At 35.4% G+C, this 11,274-nt stretch overlaps 1 protein-coding gene across 5 annotated transcripts; it reads right to left on the bottom strand.

Annotated features, from left to right (window-relative positions):
* Window positions 1-6,036: 6,036 nt before the first annotated feature.
* Window positions 6,037-11,274, bottom strand: LOC146929121 (uncharacterized). Of its 5 annotated transcripts, none has more exons than XM_085701191.1 (3): window positions 10,596-11,274; window positions 8,491-8,553; window positions 6,037-6,069 (listed from the first exon to the last, which is right to left on the bottom strand). In XM_085701191.1, exons 1-3 carry the CDS (start codon window positions 11,133-11,135, stop codon window positions 6,052-6,054), a joined length of 621 nt encoding a protein of 206 aa, XP_085557317.1. In that variant the 5' UTR covers window positions 11,136-11,274; the 3' UTR covers window positions 6,037-6,051. The 5 variants fall into 5 exon arrangements, with proteins under 5 accessions (XP_085557317.1, XP_085557312.1, XP_085557314.1 ...); XM_085701186.1 differs by lacking the exon at window positions 6,037-6,069 and adding an exon at window positions 7,871-8,019; XM_085701188.1 differs by lacking the exon at window positions 6,037-6,069 and adding an exon at window positions 7,871-8,019 and having other exon boundaries at window positions 8,491-8,608.

Genomic DNA, 11,274 nt, shown 5'->3' on the forward strand with positions numbered 1-11,274 from the left:
GTCAGAGACGGATTTAACACGCTAAAGGCAAGGGCAGTTTGGTAATTTCCCAAGAAGGGGATATTTATTTGGGATAACCCCAAAAATATCTCATTTCCCTTGTTCTTTTCTCTCTCTTGGTTGGAGAAAATATTTTCTTCTCCCTCTCTTCCTTTCCATCGGCCCTCTCTTCTCTCCTCACCTCACCAACTCATCAAATCTCCTTCCTCATGGATTCTTTATCAAGTTTAGTTCTTCCATCATCCTTTAATAGATTATGTCACTTGGATTAAGTTTGTTCCTAATTCTTCACCTCTTTAGAAGAGATTTAAGGCTAGGGTTTGTGGTTATTAAAGAGGAAGCTTGAGCTAGTGTGTGATATGGCCTTACCATGATCAAGAAATGGATTGATTTCATTATTTTCCTCCTCAAGAGAAGTTTATGTGGAATTAGGGTTTGGTAAAGGGAAGCTTTGAGATGGAATATAACTTGAGGATTGATGATCAATAAGAGATCATGAAGCTTGGAATTGCAAGGAAACAACAAGGTTAGAGTGGTTTGAACAAAGAAAGCAAAAGAGACCAAGAGCTAGGGTTTTTGGCATGCTTGAGCTAGGGACTTGGTGATGCTTCAAGAATTGATTAGGTGAGTTCCTTAGTTAGTTTCCCACCCTTTGGGATTGTGTGTTTATGCTTGCATGAGAACATATATGTTTAGGGTTTATATATATAGAATTGATTACCCCTTTTTATGTCATGTTCACAATACATGTAAATACTTGTTCTAAGCTTGTTTTACAAGTTCCATATGACTTCTAGTACCATAATATGACTTGGGATGTTTTGTATTGAGGTTTCTGGAGCAAAAACACCATTTATGCAGGTCTGGACTGTCACAACTCGCCACGGCGAGCAAACAGCTTGTCAAGGCGAGCAGAACATCCTCCCTGGTGGGTCACTCGCCACCAACTCGCCACGGCGAGTAGATGAACTCGCAACGGCGAGTGAGGGAGCTCGCCATGGCGAGCTAAGGGTCAAAGTACCCGGTTTGCTCGTTTCAGCCCCTTTTTAACGTGTTTCGGTCCAGTTTCTTCGAGCATTCTTTTACAGTATTAAACCCCTCAATACATGACTCCAAGGCATGGTTTTTTAAAAATGTTTCTCGAGCATTTAACAAGTATTTGCAATATGTAAATGAACATGGCATATGAGAGTTATAGTACGAGATGATCGGGTAGCAAGATAAATCTTAAGGAAAGGGAAAAACTAGAGCCTCGGTATAGTATCGAGAAATAGAATAGTTAGTAAGGAATAGTATGCTATGCATTAGTAATATGCTTGATAAGATGCAAGGTAATAAGAGTATTATCTTCGCATAAGAAGCAAGAGCCATACGAGTATGGCAAGACGTGAATCGACTTCATATCCATTCACAAAGTAAGTTAAGCAAGCATATAGTTTACCTCTAGTGGGATCGTTTAAAGATTCGAGGTATAAGAGATAGTATGAATAGGTTTATCCTTCATACATGCATAAGACTAAGATTATAATAAGAGTGTTGTGTCTCTTGAATTCCTTCCAAGGTTGGGTTCAAGGGGTTCCCCAAGGGGAATGGTTAAGCCGAAAGGGAGCCGCATTTCACTAAGTTAAGGTGTCGTGTCTTTTATATTCCATCCAAGGTTGGATATAAAAGGTTCTCCAAGGAGAACGGGGTAGCCGTAAGGAAGTCCGCACGTTCACTAAGGGAGTCCGGTGCGCTATTGCAAAGCATTTTCACCGGTAGTAAGGGATGAACTTCCGGGTTACTCCACTCGGAATTAATCCGTAAAATGAACTCAGATAAGTTGTTTGTTACACGCTAACATAATCAATGAAGCTAACTTGCATATTTATTATACATGTTTAAGTTATGTCATAGAGCCTTGACGTAGATCGTCAAGAACAAGTAGAGACTTGGCATAGATAGTCAAGAAGGAGTAAGTTAGCAAGAATCACTTATGTGATAAGAAATGATATGTTGTAGATACAACATATTAAGCAAGTAGAAGCAAGTATAGAAAGATATGCCGATGACGATCTTAGGTTTCCCTAATCGTCCGGTTTAGGATCGTGTCATGATAGAAGTATATGAGAGCCTTGATGCGTAGAGCGTATCTTGGCATTGCGGTTTTAGATTTTCCCCCTAACCGCCATGACACGTATAGAAGAGAAGCCTATAACACGTTAAGAATATTATGACGGCCCTAGCATGCACAACCGTCTAAGAAAGCATGTCCCCACACACGTATAATCAACCGGAAGGTTGTATTGTAGACACGTGGTGACCGTAGGTTTCCCTTGAGGTTACCTATAGCCTAGGATTAGGTGGAACTCACTGAGACATTATGTCTCATCCCAATCCTTATTTGTTTCAGATATCAGGTTGGACTTCAAGGTAGTAGCCGGATGGATTTTTCAACAAGAGCTCGTTCGTACCCGAAGCATGAAGATTATGGATCTCAAGGATGTATTTATGTTAATTTAGACAAGTTATGATGTATTGATAGTATACAAACGCGTTTTGTTGTATATAAATTCATTGGAAGTTTTTATGTTGTAAATTTTAATGTATCCAGTACTAAATTCAACGCACGTGCTAGACTTTCTAGATACGTCTAGTATGGGTGTTACAAAGGTCATATGCTAATGCTCTCCATTAGTTTCTGTGGTGTTTTTGTTTATTGATGCACTTCCTTTACATTGCTCTTTTTTGCCGTTGTTTAGAAAAGTTTAATTGACGTGTTTTTTTTAAGTAATAAATTTATTTAGATCGATTCACAAACTAAGGTCATAAGATATTGTTGTTAGTTTCTGTGCTTTTATTGTTTATTGATGCACTTTGTTTACAATGCTCTTTTTGCCGCTATTTAGAGAAGTTTAATTGTCATTGCATTTTTTTGTTATGCAATATGTGTCGCATGATTATATGCTTTTGGGTACACACCATACAAAAGACATTGGTTATGAGTTGTACCGTTATGTAACTTTGGTGGATCCAAAATGCAATCATGCATAAAATGAAGAGTTGTTATTGTATTGAGATACACAAAGCACGTATATATCATACTTCATACTTATTATAAAAGCCAGTTAGGTCAAGCAAATGTTTAACCCTAATTGCTTTTGTGTTTTCCCTCCCAAACACATCTCCTAGGTGTGTTATGCAAGCTTTGGTACCATCATTTAATGATGCATTCAATGTTGATTTCAAGTTTTCAAATTTGAATTTCCCTCCCAAGTGTGGACATGTCATCATTAATGTCTCCTTGGTGTGTTATGCAAGCTTTGGTACCATCATTTAATGTTGATTTCAAGTAAATATTTTTTCGTAAAAAAGTTTCGGTCAAATATTTTTTTACTTTAAAAAAAAATATTTCGGTAAAAAAAAAATTCCCGGTAAAAATTATTTCATATTTTTTTCAAGTAAAAAAAAAATCCCGGTAATTTTTTTCCAATAATTTTTTTTTAAAAAAATAGTTTTTTTTTCGGTAAAAAAATTTATTTGTAGAAATTTTGGGGCTTAGAGCCTTTTAGATTGATTCACATATGAAGGTCATATGCTAATGCTCTCCATTAGTTTCTGTGGTGTTTTTGTTTATTGATGCACTTCCTTTACATTGCTCTTTTTTGCCGTTGTTTAGAAAAGTTTAATTGACGTGTTTTTTTTAAGTAATAAATTTATTTAGATCGATTCACAAACTAAGGTCATAAGATATTGTTGTTAGTTTCTGTGCTTTTATTGTTTATTGATGCACTTTGTTTACAATGCTCTTTTTGCCGCTATTTAGAGAAGTTTAATTGTCATTGCATTTTTTTGTTATGCAATATGTGTCGCATGATTATATGCTTTTGGGTACACACCATACAAAAGACATTGGTTATGAGTTGTACCGTTATGTAACTTTGGTGGATCCAAAATGCAATCATGCATAAAACGAAGAGTTGTTATTGTATTGAGATACACAAAGCACGTATATATCAGCAAGCATGCACTGTTTTTACATCTATAATTGTGCAGTACTTATGATATGAGCCACATGTGTATGGGAGGACTCCACACGTGTGTGTGTGTGTGTGTGTGTGTGTGTGTGTGTGTGTGTGTGTGTGTGTGTGTATACCTAACTGATGGACAACTAATCGGCATTGCAAAAAATGAACCATTGACTTTGTTATCTAAAGCATATAAGGAAAAAAAAAATAAACTGAGCATGAAATGGGCAACAAGTTTCACAAGAATCCTCTAAAGAGAATCATTGTATTCATATGAGGTAAAAAAGTCGTAATATAAGTTCGCGCACTCCTTTTGCCGATATCACTAATGGAAAGCAATAATAATACTATAAGTTATAATGAACACAAAGAATTCTATTGCGACTATTGTCAAGATCACCTATCCAAATATATTAGATAGCATGACTGATATAGCTTATTTTCAAGACAATTCCATATTAACTCCAAAGCATTCAATTGTCAAACAAATAAACGATTATATATTGGATTTGATTCCAGGCGAAGCAAAAATGTATCTGAGTTAAGATTCGCCGTTAGCAACAAACTCGAATGGCGATGCAATTGATGTTGTCCACACTCCTGAATTTCTCAACACAATTAATACAACTGGTCTTCCAAATCACAAACTCAGGTTAAAGGTTGGTGTTCCAGTGATGTGGTTAAGGAATACAGATCAAAGATCAGGATTATGCAATGGCACAAGACTAATCATAACTAGAATGGGTAAATTTGTGCCTGAAGGAAAGGTCATATTTCGAAGCAATATATGCAAGAAAATTTTTTATACCAAGATTATCTCTTACTCCTTCTGATGTCATATGATACCTTTCAAATTTCAACGGAGACAGTTTCCGATAGTTGTTTCTTTCGCAATGACTATTAACAAAAGTCAAGAACAATCTCTGAAGAAAGTTGAGATATATTTGCCAAGTCATGTGTTTTCACATGGTCAGTTATATGTTGCAATATCAAGAGTTACCTCCAGAGATGGATTGAAGATGCTTACAATGGATGAAAATGTTCAAGATGCCAATGTGACTTCAAATGTAGTATATCCAAAAGTATTTCGTAATGTAAGATAAGTTGTGCTAAAAATCAATGATTTTTGTACGATATTTTGATTTATTGCATTCCAATGGTAGCAACAAATTATATTACTAAAGTCACCATTATGCGACTAATATTTATCGTAATTGGAATTTTATAAAATATTACTTACATATTGATTCAGTTATAACCAATTAATATAGGAAGAGACTAATAATCGTAACTTCAAACGCGCATGTGTAAGCTGGTAGGACCCGTGCGGAGCACGGGTCGATGGTCTAGTTCACACAATTGAGCTTCAGTTGGCGCGCTAGGGCAACCAACCTTGACATTTGCTAACATGATATCACCTAGAGCAGCCAATCTTGACATTTGCAACATGATATCACCTAGAGCTACGTTTATGTAGCAGCAAGTAATCTTATTAAACCAAGTAATTCACACAATTGAGCTTCAGTTGGCGCGCTAGGGCAACCATTTTAGCTAATCAGACTGGTTAAGATTTTTATTAAGTAAGATAAGACTAGACTTTCACCACAGCACAGGTCATGTATAGTTCAAAACATTACCTGCACTTTTTATTAATAAATATATTGCGGAATATCATAAGGCCTGTTATAAAAGCTCATGTTATACATATATAAGATAGCTTGTTTAATATAAGTAAGCTTTTACTAAGTTTTTTTTTTTAAAAAATGAGACTATATGACTCTGTAAGTTTGATTGCAATTTGAGATATAATAGATACTTGAAATATAAAGGATATTACAGCGGTGTCTTTATGTCACAGTGTCAACATGATTGGATTATAAAGCTGCCAATTAATACATACTTGAGAGAATTTTCAAAGGAGAGAATCTCAATCCATAGGGATACATCGATTATTACGATAAAAAACACCATAGTTATTGTATATGTTTTTTTCCATGTGGGAAATACATTTACCAGTTTGGCGATGATTTAACTTAAAACAAAATTATATATAAAACAACACCTGAAACAATGAGATGATTAGATTGATATAGTTATTAATTAAATATTTTTTATGATTCAACAATTTTTTTACGGAAACCCAATCAATATTTTGTTCCAAAGATATGTTCATTTTTAATTATTTATGAATGTTACTACATAACCAAACATAACAATGAACAATATCAGATGATTGAAATAACTATGGTCCAAAATCAGATTGAAAGCAAACATAGGAGACCGTCTAATTGTTAAAATATAAGCAACATGACATGAAAAAAATTCTGATATTTCAAAAATTGTGTCATGGTAAACACAAACAGAAATTACAGATGTTATACTTACACAAACATTCATAAGACAGAAAAAAATAATGGTATGCGTATAATTATACTGGATAATTTAATAAACTGATTAAACTGGTAATCTAAAAATAAGCAATAACATTGGATAACTTAAAAATAAGGAAATTACATAATATAATTCATAAAAGAGGTGCCATTCGAGCAACACTTCGGCAAAACACAAAGTTCATAATAATTAAAATTAGCCAGCAGGCACAGAATAGCAATTTCTATGGAGACTGTTCTTAAGCACCACAAAAAAAACCTAGTAGCGAACAATTCTGAATTACAGTGTGTCATTGCTCCCAACAACAGGTGCACCAACCATGACATGGCAACCATCTCTGATATCTACATATTTTAGAAAACACATACCTCTGTTGTCAAACGTGGCCGCTCCCGGTGCTATCGCAGCGCGGAGCGGCCAAAAATGGGTTGCCGCGTCACAACGCCACCGCGCAGCGCGTTAGGGGAAAGCGCGTTTTGCGGCTGTAACATCCCAGACTGCTTTTAGGATTGCCGACTAACCCCACAAACCAACACGAGTCTTTTCAGCGTACTTTGTCCTCACTCGCACGCTTTCCGGGAAACTTCCCGGAAGGTCACCCATCCTAAGACTACTGCAAGTCAAGCACACTTAAATGTGGAGTTCTTATGGAATGAGCTACCGAAAAGAAGATGCATCTTGTTGATATGAGTAGTACCTAACAATTCTTATAAGCCTTCCTTCAACCATGTAGTCCCATACCTACACGGCCTCCGGATCCCTCTCATTTCGATGTGATTCGGTTCCTCTTATTAACGTGGGGTCATCCTTACGGATAGTGCCCGTTCCAACTGGCGGGAACCTTTCGTATCCAACTGGCGGGATATCGAAAGCCACGTCGTGGGTGTAACAGCGGACGCTTTAACGTGGAGTGGAGTGGGTCAAAAGCGGGTCAAAGCGCCCGTTTTTTTCGTTTTTTGGGTGTTTTCCGGTGAGTTTCCAGAGCTGGAAGTTTTTTCCGGCGAGTTTCAGAAGAGAGAGAGAGACAGGGGGAAGAGGAAAGAGAAGGGGAGGAAGAGGAAATATAGTTTTTGTGAGATTAAAATCTAACCATTAAAGAGGAAAGAGAATTTTTGTGGGATACAACTGTGTTTTCCTTTTAACCACAACTTTACAGTACTTTGTAAAGAGGAAAGAGAATTACTATTCACCTAAACAAAGACCATGTGCATACCTTTGCTTACAAGGCTGCCACTTGCTCTTTTTTTTTTGAAACCAGGCTGCCACTTACTATTCACAAAGGTATTTATTATTTGATTTAACTTCATGTGGATTGGCCAAAAAAATACTCCAACTTTTTGTGGTTCTCTAATTTTTATTAATATTTTCTAACATATTTTGTTAACTATTAGTTTTTTAATTTAACATTATAAATGTTGTATTATTTATTAATAATAGATCAATAATGGTTATAAAAAATAATAAACCACTACTTGAGCAATAAAATAATAGTAGTAATATAAGGTATTTTAGTATTTTAATATTAAATATATTAGTTTCCGCGTCATGTAATAGCGCCCGCAACGCGCCGCATCCTGCTCCACGTCAATTTTTGGGGTGGCCGCGCCGCGCCGCATTTCCGCTTTGACAACAGAGACACATACTCAATAAAAGATGATGCTATAGAACTTCATATGGAACTAATAATTCACAGTCACATATTGTCAAAATATAGAATCAAATTCACACAGTTATAACAATGTGGATGCTATACAAAAACAGTAGGAAAATAATGCACTTATATTCATTGTAGCATATATATAACAATAAAGTTAATGCCCAATGTAAAAACATAACGAATATGCAGCCCAAACCTGCAGAATTATGCACAGCAGCGAACAAAAACAACACATGAGCAAGATTTAGCATTAGTATTTTGCTTTAAGAAAGCTAGAGATAAATTCAACTTCCAAAATCTTTTTATCTGGCGTGACAGTAGATATATAACTACAAATGTATTCATGCTACTCCTCATAAAACAATTGTTCTTTTATTCTAACACCAACCTATCCAAAAAATAACTAAAAAAAGAAATGGAACCAATTGTACTTACCTCAAACTTAATGATGCTCAAATTGCATAAAAGTCCCTTTTGTGTAACATGTAGTAGTTCCAACTGAAGCATAATTTTGCAAAACGTGTGAGTGGGTCAGGTTGCAATGTTTGGATTTCTTTGGGTTTGAATGTGAGAAAACAAAACTTATTTAATACTTGTCGTAAATTGTGATAGAACAAAAATGAAATTGAAAGTGTGAACTAAAATTAGAAATCAAAAACTCAAACCTTACTCTAACATAACGAAAGAACTAATGAACTAACAATTACCTTTTTCTCTTTATACATTTATTGACCATATTTTAGTTTACCTATGAGCTACACTACTTAGGATAATGAACTAACAATTACTCCATCCGGTCATATTTATAAGCAAAAAACAACTTTTTAGGTACATTGAATAACTAATGTATCTAACATATAAATGTGACCGGATACATTAATTATTCAATGAACCTAAAAAAGTGTTTTTTGCTTATAAATGTGACCGGAGGGAGTACCTTTTTCTCTTTATACATTTATTGACCATATTTTAGTTTACCTATGAGCTACTACTTAGGATACTTTTTTTTTTTGAATAACACTACTTAGGATACTTAAATCGAAGAAGCTCATTGAATTATAAAAATTAGTATACTCAATAGTTTTATTAAAAAGTGTACATAATCTTATTCGACATTTAATACATGACGGCGAAGCTATCAATGTAGTTATATCTTCATTACTACCTCCGTTCCTTTTTAATTGTCACATTTTGATATTTTACACAAACCAAGACAATCAATAAATGTTACTTTTGATACAATAATTTTTATTTTTACTATAATAACCTTATTTATTTAATATCTCATTACATATATTTCTCTCTCCACAATAATAAATAAGGGTAATATTATTAAAATAATATTTAATGTTGAATTGAACTATGTAAAGTGACACTTAAATAGGAACAAAAAAATTCTTCAAAAGTGACACTTAAAAAGGAACGGAGGGAATAGTTTTTATCTCATTGGCAGGTACTATATTTAAGACAATTCATAACACAAGTCCTCCTTTCTGCTGTCAGAATTAGGCATGTTCATGAGTAGATGGAGACGGGCGTATGAGCCATTGGCAATACAAGTCTAATTGCAAACATATAACCGATCTAGGAGTGAAGTAAGTGAACAACCAAATTAGAGCACCCACATCCATGCCACCCATATGTGTGGTATAAATGGGTCCCACATAATACTCTATATTACTTCACACTTTTCAATTATTTAAACCACTCAACTACATTTTCTAAATATCCATACCACTCTACTAAAACTCTAAAATGGGTCCCACTAATCTTACAATAGGTCCCACTAAATTCACAACAATCAATCACAATCCAACATGTATGTGTTATTTGTGATTTATATGTTTTTTTATTCCAACACAACATTATACCACGGTGGTACTGTATAGGAACGGTGGCAACAATTAAAGTCACTTTTCAAAGCCAAGTGCCATGTTTTTCTGACAACTTCTGTAAAGATCAGTAAAGACACGGTTGTTTTTCAACCGATATTTATGCTCTTAGTCCTTGGTTTTGTAGGGCGCTCTCAAATAAGTTTATGAGATTATAAATATTTCAAGCAGATTCTCGACTTTTTTAACCGGTCAAATTGGTCTATATATTTAACCACTTATTATCAAATTGGTCTCTATATTTAACCACTTACTATCAATTTAGTCTTTCATAATACTATCTTATTTAGTCATGTCTCTCAAAATCACTAATATGAGTGAAATTTGAGAGAGTAAAGTCAATTAACTTTTGGAAAAATGAATAATCTAAGAGTGTCTATCAAAGTCAGAAACAAACTTTGTGCCCAACAACGAGTTCCTGACACAGCTTGTTGCATGTTTGTCTTCAATACTCTTCGCTCAATTAATTAGACTACCAACTCCAAAGAATCAACTTTTACTAAGGTATCTATGTTATTTTTTTTTTTGAAAGAACCAAGGTATCTATGTTATGTTAGGAAGACTATCAATCACAAATGTCTATCAATCATGTAGCACCAAATTGGTCAAAGAAACAAAATCAAAATTAATATGAAATGAAAAATTAACCTTTGTAAAGATACCAACACCGCATTCCATAGCAACCTTAGCAAGAAACAAATCATCAGCAAGCAATCTTTCCCTAAACCCTCCAAAATTAAGCAACCATCGAAACACACTTGATTTTTGCAGCTCAAAGAATCTCTTCACAATAGAACCCGGAACTCGTCCCGCTTTAACAGCTTCGGCTAAATCCGCCGGCAAACTCTCCAATGACTTACCTACTTCCGTAAGTACCATTAACACTTCTTCTTTGTTTCGATCCCTATCCTCTGATTCACCATCATCTCCACCACCATCACCTCCTCCACCGCTTCCACAGCCACCTGATTCTCCAATTCCGCCACCACCGTTGGTGGATGCATAAATGGCGGTCATGGGAGGACGGGGAGTGAAGAGGTTGTTGGAATGAGAATGTGGACGACGGCGGGAGATGATGGAGAGAGATGGGAGTGGGAGAGAGGTTGAAGAAGAGTGGTGGTTATGGGTTTGGAGAGTGAAAGAACGAGGATGGATGGTGGAGAATGATGAAGAAGAAGACATGGCCATGGGATGGAGTGTGGAGAGATTGGGGTGGACCGACCGTGGAGTGGAGAGGAAGTTGATCAATGTCTGTCTGTCACTCACTTTGTCTGTCTTGACTCTTCAACAAAGATTGTTTATTACCAGACGCCACATGTCTCACTCC

This window comes from Medicago sativa, chromosome 4 (assembly GCF_051527215.1).
Source record: "Medicago sativa cultivar Bolivia chromosome 4, Bolivia_mono, whole genome shotgun sequence".
Classification (NCBI taxonomy): domain Eukaryota; kingdom Viridiplantae; phylum Streptophyta; class Magnoliopsida; order Fabales; family Fabaceae; genus Medicago; species Medicago sativa.

Excerpts from the sequence above, each read along its gene's own strand:
- LOC146929121 (XM_085701186.1), bottom strand. The coding sequence starts at position 11,135 with ATGGCCATGTCTTCTTCTTCATCATTCTCCACCATCCATCCTCGTTCT. Across the intron at positions 8,554-10,595 it reads GTGTTGGTATCTTTACAAAG|TTGGAACTACTACATGTTAC; the intron begins GTTAATTTTTCA and ends ATTATGCTTCAG. Across the intron at positions 8,020-8,490 it reads TGAGCATCATTAAGTTTGAG|CGGAAATGCGGCGCGGCGCG; the intron begins GTAAGTACAATT and ends CTGTTGTCAAAG.